The sequence below is a fragment of the Patiria miniata genome, unplaced genomic scaffold (genome assembly GCF_015706575.1).
Source record: "Patiria miniata isolate m_02_andy unplaced genomic scaffold, ASM1570657v1 HiC_scaffold_7, whole genome shotgun sequence".
Taxonomy (NCBI): domain Eukaryota; kingdom Metazoa; phylum Echinodermata; class Asteroidea; order Valvatida; family Asterinidae; genus Patiria; species Patiria miniata.
Window position 1 is genome coordinate 25,378,761 of NW_024037074.1, and position 12,248 is coordinate 25,391,008.

At 42.3% G+C, this 12,248-nt stretch overlaps 1 protein-coding gene across 3 annotated transcripts in view; it reads left to right on the forward strand.

The window, feature by feature from the left end:
* Window positions 1–12,248, forward strand: part of LOC119744883 (tRNA modification GTPase GTPBP3, mitochondrial-like) — a 29,669-nt gene that overhangs the window by 10,521 nt on the left and 6,900 nt on the right. Inside the window, exons 1-4 of one of the 3 annotated variants that reach the window (XM_038221075.1) lie at window positions 1,004–1,046; window positions 7,275–7,841; window positions 9,127–9,262; window positions 11,654–11,807. In XM_038221075.1, coding sequence (XP_038077003.1) covers window positions 7,277–7,841; window positions 9,127–9,262; window positions 11,654–11,807 — 855 coding nt within the window. In that variant the 5' untranslated portion in view covers window positions 1,004–1,046; window positions 7,275–7,276. Of the gene's footprint in view, window positions 1–1,003; window positions 1,047–5,931; window positions 6,129–7,274; window positions 7,842–9,126; window positions 9,263–11,653; window positions 11,808–12,248 lie in introns of those variants that run through there. The other 2 variants (XM_038221076.1, XM_038221074.1) reach the window with 2 other exon arrangements.

Below are 12,248 nucleotides of genomic sequence, written 5' to 3' on the forward strand. Positions count from 1 at the left end.
GGCTCAGCATTACCGGCAGGCTTCAACCCCATTACGGACACACTCTCGACATGCTTTCTATACAAAAACCTCGTTGGATCGGGGTTTTGTGCGTAAACCTTATCAGTCAGCCGATCACGCTAAATTGACTTCGGCCAATCCGCAAGTCCCATCATAAGGAATATTAAGTTAACCGGACCATTTTTTCCCAAGAGTGTGCCTCTAATGTAATATTTGAGGAAACTCTTGAAGCAATCCGATGATCGCCGCTTGAATTCTGGTTGTGCATTGTCGGCCCCGTCTCCCTCCTCAATAATAATAGTATTCTCTGGTTTGATAAGCAACGCTAACGTCGCGAAATCTCAAAATGTTACTAAAATTCGTTCATTTTTCGTCATCAATGAAATTCCCGCTCACAGTTTACATCCGACGCGTTGACCTACCCAACGGTAGTGGGGCGCCCTTCCCCGGCCATGGACCATTATCATAGACATATAATAAAACCTAGACACGACATTATCTGCTTTTACGTTGTAAATTCTGTGGAAAGATTTCCATACACGAAGTTCACTCAACACCCTGTGTACAAACCCTATGAGATTGGACTGAAAAATTCTACGTGTTTTCTAAGAAAATGCTTGTATTTTCTCACTGCTCAAATTGACTTTGATGACATGAAATTGCTATCTTGGGGCTTGTTAGTCAATACAGAGGAAAATTAGTGAACTTATATGGAAATCTTTCCTCCATGGCTTCTCCATGGCATATTCCATACGTTATTCTATACGCGCAGCATTTTGCTCACAGGTGCAATAGCAAATGTCGCGTCTAGGTTTTATTATATTTCTATGATCATTATTGAAGACACGTGTCGTTTCATCAGGCCCTGTACAAAAAGATACCCAGTGTCCGACGCATGCCTAAAACTTTCAAATGAGTTCAAAAGAGGGCGCACTGCCACATGTGTAGCTGATATGCAACTTGACAGTGAGTGACTGCCAGTGCCATGTGTGTGCAGATATTCGTGTCATAAGCTTCAAGTTCATGATTCACTTTTGATAAATTTGGTATGTAAATATACGTGACAAGTTGTTTTAATTTTGTGGATTATAAATGAAGCCTTAGAAAGAATTTACCAGCTGACCAGACGCCCCTTCTTAATTGCCTTTTTTTGGCTTTGTGTACATGACTAGCATGACTAGTCCGAGTAGCCCCATAAATCATGTGGCCAATTTACTGGACTACCTCCGTAAACATAGGCCACTTCCACATGTACAAAAACGTGTCGCACTTTGTCAAATTTTGATTTTCACATTTAAGCTTAGTTTGTAGGTTTTTTTTGCTTTAGAAGCACACTCGCCCTCTTTATAGGCTAATCAGAAAGTGCTGCCTTTTTCAGATGTCTATTTTTTTGTGAAAATTTTCATGTTGAAATTTTGATACGCAAACGTGTGCAAATGAATCTGGAATTTTCACGCAAATCAGACATCTGAAAAAGGCAGCACTTTCTGATTAGCCTTTAAAGAGGGTGAGCATGCTTCTAAAGCAAAAACCCCTACAAACTAAGCCTAAATGTGAAAATCAAATTTGACAAAGTGCGACACGTTTTTGTACATGTGGAAGTGTGGCCTATGTTTACGGAGGTAGTCCAGTAAATTGGCCACATTTATGGGGCTAACTTGGACCCAACTTATCGCCTTTTATAATATTCGGACAGTCCATGTCCGATTGTTAAAAAAAGGCGATAAGGCCCCCCAAAAAAGTCTCCGGTTTCTGGTATGGAGCTTGCCCAAAAAGTGGTGCGGCGACGCGTTTTTTTTTTTTTTTTACCTGATTTTTTGCTTCAAATGTTGGCTGATGACTGCAAATGGTGCCCGACTAAACTTAGTGCAAATATATGGGAGTCCAGAGAGGCCACATAAAGCTTATTCTCAACCATAACCCAATCTAAAAACACGTTAAAATTGTGCAGCAGCAGGATTCAAGTCAAACCAGTGAGTTTGGCGGTTTTGAGACATCATCTTTCATTGAAAAAAAAACTTTTTCATTTTGCCGACGCGCATGGCTACGGCGACGCGCGCGAATACCAGAAGCCGCAATGTAAACAATGCACTGCTAAGTCAACAATTACACTAAAGTAAACGATGCACGGCTAAGTCAACAATATACACTAATGTAAACAATGCACGGCTAAGTCAACAATGTACACTAATGTAAACAATATACACTAATGTAAACAATGTACACTAATGTAAACAGTGCACACCAAGTCAACAACGTACTCTAATGTAAACAAAGGCCAAAAAAAAAAGTCTCCGGTTTCTGGTATGCACGCGCGTCGCCGTAGCCATGCGCGTCGGCAAAATGAAAACGTTTTTTTTTTCAATGAAAGATGATGTCTCAAAACCGCCAAACTCACTGGTTTGACTGGAATCCTGCTGCTGCACAGTTTTAACCTGTTTTTAGATGGGGTTATGATCGAGAATAAGCTTTATGTGACCTCTCTGGACTCCCATTTATTTGCACTAAGTTTAGTCGGGCACCATTTGCAGTCATCAGCCGACATTTGAAGCAAAAAAGTCGGGTTAAAAAAAAAAAGCCGCGTCGCCGCACCACTTTTTGGACAAGCTCCATACCAGAAACCGGAGACTTTTTTTTTTTGCCTAATGTAAGTAGTGTACGCCAATGTAAATAACACACGCCAATGTAAGTAGTGTGCGCCAATGTAAATAACACACGCCAATGTAAGTAATGCCCGGCTTTCCGATTGAAATTCAACTCGGAAAAAATGTTGCATCCTGGCGCCACTTGTTTCCTCGCGCCACTTGTTTCCTCGTATTAATTATCTCAATGAAGATCAGTCTCGTGGCAAAAAATGTTAAAAGACATGAATCTGGGACTTACCGGTACAAACATTTCCAATTTTGTTAAGAAATACTTTGAAATGCACTCTCCATTCCATAGTCTCATCTACATGTTTGGAATGGAGAGTCCAGTGCATTTTCAAAATATTTCCTATAGGCCTATAGGGCTGGTTAAATTTTGGGTCAGTGATGAGTGCCAACTATGAGTCATATTCCGCCTCGATCGATCACCTGCATCTTGCTTGGCCAAGGTCTACAACCGCCTGATTCTTATCAGGATCCGAGCTGCCATAGACCCAATGTTGAGATACAACCAGAATGGCTTCATGGGAGGCCCATGCTCAGATACTTGCCCTTAAAAGAATCATCTAGGAGGTCAAGAAGAACAACCTGACAGCTGTCTTAGCCTTCGTAGATTTTAAGAAAGCATTTTACTCGATCCATCAGGAAAAAATGATGAAGATCCGGAAAAGACTGGAGGCATATGGAATACTCCCACGACTCCTGAAAGCCATTCAGGCCACCTACACAGATACCAAGTCCAAGGTGATCACCCCGGATGGTGAAAGCTGTGTGGTCATTGTTCAACATCCTGGCTGGAGTCCTCCAGGGGGACACGCTCACCCCATTCCACTTCATTGTTGTGCTCGACTACACCCTGAGGCAAGCTCTCAAGGACCTTGAGGATCGGCTTCACCATCCTACCAAGGAAGTCGAGGAGAACCAGGCAGGTCAAGATCTCAGATCTGGATTTTGCGAATGACATTGGTCTGCTCTCAGACCAGATCCGAGAAGCCCAAGAGCTTTTGAGCTGAGTAGGAAGGGATTGTGACAGGTTGGACCTTCACTTGAATGCCAAAAAGACAGAGTACATAGCATACAATGTCAGCGAGTATGAACCCCTCAAGATCCATGATGATGGAAGCCTCAAGTGTGTTGAGGACTTAAAATACCTTGGGTCCATAATGCAAAGTACGGAGGATGAAGACCAGAAAAACCCTCGCTTGGAGAGCCCTCAGTGACATGAGCAAGATCTGAAGGTCCCACCTATAGTATTAAGGAAGCTCAAGCTGAGGTTCTTCCACGCTACCATCGAAACCGTTCTCCTCACTACGGGTGTGAGGTATGGACCCTCACTAAGTTCCTTTCATGGGTGCTATACAAGGATGATCCAGGCTATCCTGAATGCCAGCTGGAGGACACACACAACCAATGAGGAGCTGTATGGCATCTCCCCAGCGGGCTGTCCATCAAGATCCAGGAGTGGAGAATGCACCTAGCTTGCTGGTCACTGCTACCAGCATCCTGAGCTGCCAATAAACAAGGTGACCTTTGAGAGCCCACTCATGGCAAGCTGTCCCAGGGGAGACCAGCGAAAATGATGGTCAAGGTCCTGGTGGAAGTCGACACCAAGGAAGAGCTGACCAGCTGTATGGGCAACCATGACATGTGGTGTGTCAGGCATCATGCTCGTCTCAAGCCAGGCCTGTTTGAGTGGACAAACTGACTGACTGACTGACTGACCACTAGCTGCAGCTGATTTGACACTGATCACATCCACAATGTCACCACTAAGCACTGCAGCTGATTTGACATTGTTCATATCCATCATGTCACCACTAGGCACTGCAGCTGATTTGACATTGTTCATATCCATCATGTCACCACTAGACACTGCAGCTGATTTGACATTGTTCATATCATGACACCACCAGGCTCTGCTGCTGATTTGGCATTGTTCATATCCATCATGTCTCCACTAGACCCTGCAGCTGATTTGACATTGTAGCATGTCACCACTAGGCACTTCAGCAGATTTGACATTGTTCATATCCATCATGTCACCACTAGGCACTGCAGCTGATTTGACATTGTTCATTTCCATCATGTCACCACTAGGCACTGCAGCTGATTTGACATTGTTCATATCCATCATGTCACCACTAGGCACTGCAGCTGATTTGACATTGTTCATTTCCATCATGTCACCACTAGGTCCTGCAGCTGATCTGATATACATGTAGTTCATATCCATAACGTCACCACTAGGCACTGCAGCTGATTTGACATTGTTCATATCCATCATGTCACCACTAGGCACTGCAGCTGATTTGACATTGTTCATATCCATCATGTCACCACTAGGCACTGCAGCTGATTTGACATTGTTCATTTCCATCATGTCACCACTAGGTTCTGCAGCTGATCTGATATACATGTAGTTCATATCCATAACGTCACCACTAGGCACTGCAGCTGATTTGACATTTCATTTCCATCATGTCACCACTAGGTCCTGCAGCTGATCTGATATACATGTAGTTCATATCCATAACGTCACCACTAGGCACTGCAGCTGATTTGACATTGTTCATATCCATCATGTCACCACTAGGTCCTGCAGCTGATCTGATATACATGTAGTTCATATCCATAACGTCACCACTAGGCACTGCAGCTGATTTGACATTGTTCATATCCATCATGTCACCACTAGGCACTGCAGCTGATTTGACATTGTTCATATCCATAACGTCACCACTAGGCACTGCAGCTGATTTGACATTGTTCATATCCATCATGTCACCACTAGGCACTGCAGCTGATTTGACATTGTTCATATCCATCATGTCACCACTAGGCACTGCAGCTGATTTGACACTGTTCATATCCATCATGTCACCACAAAGGGCTGCAGCTGATTTGACATTGTTCATATCCATCATGTCACCACTAAGCACTGCAGCTGATTTGGCATTATTCATATCCATCATGTCACCACTAGGCACTGCAGCTGATTTGACATTCTTCATGCATCATGTCACCACTGAGCACTGCAGGTGATTTGACATTGTCCATCTGCTCTCAGACCAGATCCGAGAAGCCCAAGAGTTTTTGAGCTGAGTTTAAATACCTTGGGTCCATAATGCAGAGTACGGAGGATGAAGACCAGAAAAGCCCTCACTTGGAGAGCCCTCAGTGACATGAGCAAGATCTGGAGGTCCCGCCTATAGTATTAAGGAAGGTCAAGCTGAGGTTCTTCCACGCTACCATCAAAACTGTTCTCCTTGCTACGGGTGTGAGGTATAGACCCTCACTTAAAGTTCCCTTCATGGGTGCTATACAAGGATGATCCAGGGTATCCTAAATGCCAGCTGGAGGACGCACACAACCAACGAGTAGCTGTATGGAATCTCCCCAGGATGCCCATGAATATCCAGGAGCCGAGAATGCGCCTAGCTTGCTGGTCACTGCTACCAGCATCCTGAGCTGCCAATAAACAAGGTGACCTTTGGTAACCCACTCATGGCAAGCTGTAGCGGGGGGACCAGTGAAGATGGTCAACCTGATGAAAGTCGACACCAAGGAAGAGCTGACCAGCTGTATGGGCCACAATGACGCTTGGCGTGTCAGGCATTGTGCTCATCTCAGGCTAGGCCTGTTTGAGTTGACGAACTTACTAATTGACTGACTGACCACTAGACACTGCAGCTGATTTGACATTGACCATATCCACAATGTCACCACTAGGCACTGCAGCTGATTTGACATTGTTCTTATCCATCATGTCCCCACTAGGCACTGCAGCTGATTTGGCATTGTTCATATTGTAACATACAGAATTTTGCTATAGTCTTTTGGGGTAGCTGTGGCTAGGAGCAGGATAAACGTCGACTACGAAGACTATACAAAGACACACTGGTAATGACTATGAGCTCAGCTATATGGAAAACTGGTTTATTTTTAAGAACTCAATATTCTACCGGTATTGTGTATGTACAGAAGTAGAAGACGGAAGACAGAATATCGTAGATAAAGACTGGCCAAAGCATATTGCTGAATCAGCTTATGGCTATGCCTCTGGTTTCCCAGGGAGAAGAAGGAGAACTCAATGAAAGTGGGAAAATGTGGACATTTTATACAGATTCAGAGGGACCACTTTAGGTGAAAATAGGAGATGATGTCATATAAGGAAAACATAACTTATGTGACATCATTTCTGAGTAAAGGTAGACTGACCATGGACTGACGTAATGGTCAGTCTGGGAAGTACACTTTTGATGTCATTTTTAAATCACAGTCTTGGTATGCTGTAGGTGTGTTGCTTGGAAAAGAGTGACGTGAAGACCTTGGGGTGTAATGTGGAACACCTGTGGTGAGAGTTGTATCAGGGACAGTCCAAATTTCGGTCTTACAATATCCATTGTGCCACCACTAGGCACTGCACCTGATTTGACATATTGTTCATATATCCATCATGTCACCACACTAGACACTGCAAACTTTTGAGCCAATTTGAATCAGTTAAAAATAATTGTGTTCTCTGTAACCATGTTTGCCATGTCTTGTTGCATTTAAAAGTCTCTCTCTGAATTATTGTTATATGGCATTACTGATATACATACATTTACTGTTTTTACCGTTTTACAGGCATGGCAGTGAGTACCAAGCACTTCCAACTGCTTCAAAGAAGGTGTGGTGTGCATTTTCTAAAGACTTTATACAGCACATTTATATGCAGGAGACTTTCTGTAGTGTGTTGTCATGCCAATCCTTACCAAACCGAGGGTTGGACTTGGAAAAGTGCAAAGTTATTAGGAACAGTTCCCTCATTACGTATTCTCCAACGATGGTTTCACATACCAGTCAACCAGCACTACCAGTCCAGAGGCGAAACTGGCAAATTTGCTTCAGAATCACAGAGCATTCTGGGTGGACGGCCATTCAAAGCAAAAAGTAGTCACCAATCACAGAGAGCCTCAACATCAGCACAGGCTACTGAGGACATTTCCCAAGACACCATATTTGCATTGTCCTCTGGGCAGGGGAAATGCGGAGTGGCAGTCATCCGTGTCTCAGGCCCTGGGGCCTCCAAAGCTCTGTTGGCCGTCACCAAAATGGCCAATCTCCCAGAGGCTAAGAAAGTGCATTTGAGGAGATTGTACAACCCGACAGATGGGGAGACTGTGGACAAAGGACTCATAGTCTGGCTACCGGGTCAGTTAAGTTTCTTATTAATACTTCATGCACAATTTGAGGATGTAACTTTTTAGTTTTAAAAAGGTAAACAATCTAAATCCATTAACAAATTTCACAAAACGTTAAAACGAAACCCAAAATGTTAAAAGAGGACCTACATTCATGTGGTCTTCCTTTGAGTTAAACATATAGCACAAATAATTAACGATTTTTTAAACCTTTTAAAACGATTAACGATAATTAAAACCTATTTCATTTACAAAACCTCGAAGCACCGCAATGCTTTTCGTGGTACGTACATGTACACATAGTTAAGTTTTGACTGCCTGCTATTTATTATGTCAATCATTGTTGATTTATTATGCCAAATTAATATTTGCTAAATGTGTACAAAATTAAATGCAAAGTCACATCCTTAACACATCTTCGGCCAATGCCTCTTCTTTCATTAGTCAAAGTACCAGCATGTTAGGGCAGTGAAAGTAAGTAACTCCCAAAAGCAAAAATCAAGTAGTGCTCATTACCCCAAGCATGTCAAAGGTACATCAAAGTTTATTTGGTAGATGTAGACTCAACCATGCAACAATGTTGAAACCTTCACGACAAAATTATGTGTGCATTGTTAGCTACATCATCAGGACTAGTTGTTTCTAATTTCCCAGTCAATCTCTTTATACATTTGTCTGGAGGAGAAAAAAACATCAAGTAAGTAATCAGTAACTGTCAGTTGTTAGGAAAACCTTAACCCTAACCCCCTAGGCCCTTGTTGCTTACAACCATCCTCAATCCTCCAAAATCCTCCAAAATTTTGCAACTCCGCCTAAATTTTTCAAAATTGTCAGACAGTCCTGCCTCAAAATGCATTCATCCTCAATCCTCCAAAATCCTCCTCATCCCAAGACTTTGCACTCGTGTTTAAATGAAGGATAACCAACGCCAAATCCTTCAAATCATCAGACAGTCCTGCCTCAAAATGCATTCATCCTCAATCCTCCAAAATCCTCTTGTGCTTCAATCACCATTCATCCTCAATCCTCCAAAATCCTCATGTGCTTCAATCACCATTCATCCTCAATCCTCCAGAATCCTCATTTGATTCAATCACCATTCATCCTCAATCATCTAGAATCCTCCAAAACCGCCAGGAGGATTTTGGAGGAGTGAGGTGGGTTAGGGTTAAAGACATATAACTTGCTGGGGAGTACAAGCAACCTCAGAGCTATCCTTGTAGGGATAGCACCAATAACATACATGTACTGCCTCTGCTTGCATTCATAATGCTGTTTATAAACTGATTTATTAGGACCACAGAGCTTTACTGGTGAGGACGTTTGTGAGTTTCATGTCCACGGTGGGTCTGCTGTTGTCACGGCAATGCACTCCGCCCTGGATGCGATCCCTGGCCTAAGACACGCTGAGCCTGGGGAGTTCACTAAGCGGTAAATACATGGTACACGGAAGCAGGGCATGGTGGGGTTGTAGAATTTCATTGGTCCATTCCGTTGGGTATTTTAAAGCTATAGTCCATCATTTGTAATTAGTGCATTTTGTTCGTTTGAAGCAACAAAAGTGTTCAAAATCTAATAAAGGATACTGAGCAACTAACCTGATGAAGTTTCAGCTAAGCTGAAAAACAGCATTCTAAGATCTCAATTCAAATCAAAAGTTACTGAATCATGTTTTGAATTGTTTTGTAATTGCAGCTATACGCAGCGTCGCGCACTGATCCGACGAATTATAACAACCGCGCGCGCGTGTGCGTCATTCCAATACTTGTGCGCGCTGCGCTGAATAACAAAACGAACTACTAATTTAAATTTTCCTACGGTGCTTCTTAAGAATCACCGTTGGAAATGCCTTCTTTCGTTGATTACTTCAAAATGACAGCTTCCCAGAAAGAATAATTTCACAGGGAGTTTAGTTCCCTTACTATCTTTCAACCAAGTTTGTTTTCCAACAGTAATTACGCCAGTTACTTTTCGGATGGCTGCAAATGATGGACTATAGCTTTAAGGTTGACATGGAGAGTCGACTGTGTCGAGTGCAAGTATAGTAAAGCCTTGGGTTTTTTTCAAATATGGCTGGCTGAACAATCACGCAATAAGGATGAGAAAGTTGCATACAAAGAAAAAATTGGCTTCATACTGGTAGAATGTTAAAAAAAAAAAGAGCAAAATTCAGAAACTAGCATCCTTTTCTAAACTGTAGTTTGATTGTAGGATTTGCACACATTTGGTCTGTAATCTGTCAAGGATGGTGTAGGCTGGTTGTGCATTTTATTTTCATTCTGCAATCTCATGTGATACCAAAGTGCCTTCACTTGACTCTGCCATGGATACGACGGCCTGTAATTCAGACTGTATGCTTGCATTCCCTGCCCCTTTTTTTCACTCTGTGTGTAATGATAAACCTGCACCATCAAAGTGCTATATTTTGTATTATATAACTGACATACAGATCCTTGTCATTTGATTGGTGGAACTCACATCACGTGACATTCATTCTCGCTCCCATTCACGCCAGGGCTCAAAAGTCCCATTTGCCCATGGTGAATGGGATTTACTTTTCAACAGTAGGATCATACTTGTTGCATGACGCAGTATTTGTGTGCGCAAATGCATGCTGGCGTGCGCGTTGAGTGTTGTGCGTAATGCGTATTGTTCCCAAGAGCCAATACCGTAGCTACAGAGTTGGGTTCACACATTCCATGAAGGCATGCATGGTTTGGAAGTTTGAAATACATTTCCCACCAATTTTGTATTGAAATAGAAGTTCATTTTAAAGGGAAAATACAACATTTGCAAACATCAAAAAATAAAACTACCAAATCATTTTGAAATACCTTGCTGGACTGTTAGTGAATGACAGTGTAAAGCATCCTGTAAAATCATGGCATCTGGTATACTGTCATTTTCAAGAAAAGTGGTATTTTTGTATCAATTTCCAACGCTGGTCGGCTGACCAGCGTTGGAAAAAACTGGCTTTTTTTCAAATACTGGCCCCAATTGACCATCGCACTTGTTTGCAATTGATTACACACCTATGAACGGGTACAAGCCAGCTAGACTGGTTCCCTGACCTTACAATTCCCCAATAGATGTAAACTGCTCTGTTTCTTCTTATATGGAGTCAGGGAACCAGACTACTGGAAAATGATTGTTTTTCTTGGTTTTTATAGCATTTTCGAACCCAAAACCTCAAAAAAGTCAGTGTAACTATATTTGCTATATATTTCCAACCCCCCAATTCCATCCATTTATGAAAATTACAGCAAAAGCAAATGATGTATATTCCCTTTAACCGTAAATCAAATGACAAGCAATTCTATGTCAGTTATAAAACAAATATTGAGTGGCTTTAAATTGTGAAATGGGAGAAATTATCTCTTGGTAAAATCTGGACTTTTCCATTTTCACGAGGCGAAAAGTCCGGATTTTACATTGTGATAATATTCCTCCCATGCCACTGTGAGCCACTCAATATTTGTATAAAAGCTCTTGTAAGTAGGTCCACCACTGAAACAGCAATTTGCATGCTGAACCTTACTATCCTGATCACTGTTATGTCCGGCCGCTGATACTGTGAGATCTTTAGGGGTCTCCCAAACCTTGGCCTTATCCCTGCTTTGGCGTCATCTCTGGTTTCAGAATCATATGTAGAATTAAGAGACATTGATCAAATGAAATTACTCCAAAACGTTTGGCCTCATATTATTGCATTAATGTACCATTGTACCTAAAGATCAACAGTGGAAAACTGAATTCTTGAGCCAAACCTGATATGAAGCCAAGGTTTTGAATACGCCCCTCGATGTTTGTTTCTCTCTCCAGGGCATTTTTAAATGGTAAATTAGACTTGACTGAGGTGGAAGGTCTGGGAGATTTGATCCAGGCTGAGACAGAAGCCCAGAGACGTCAGGCTTTGCGGCAGATGGAGGGAGACCTGGGCCAGTTGTATGAGGCCTGGAGGTTGCGACTCATCAAAGTAGGTGGAGTGCTTGAGACATATCCACCAGAGATGTGAAATCTCAGCTTTAAAGCTGATTTCAGCTTTTTGTTTTGGATTTCAGCTTTATTTTCCCTCACTTGCTGTGCACAAAAGTACGTATAGGAGAATTCCAAAGATAAGCTTTTTTACGCCTTTTTCAGGTGTTTTCAGCTCTTTTTATCAATGTTCACTCACACCCCTGATCTACATGTACATTGTTCAGCAGGAGGACGTCGGATTGAGTCTCACATTAGCAAGCTTGTCAATTGCTCGTCAATTGCTTTTTTTTCCACAAGTTCTCGGACGGCATGTACCAGTGTTTCCCCTGGCTAATGAACTGAGCGAGGTGGTAACAAGATGATTGAAACAAAATTTATGCAGTCTGCAAACTGAAAAGAATGCAGCACTCACAGAAATGTGCGATGATTCCAAAAACAC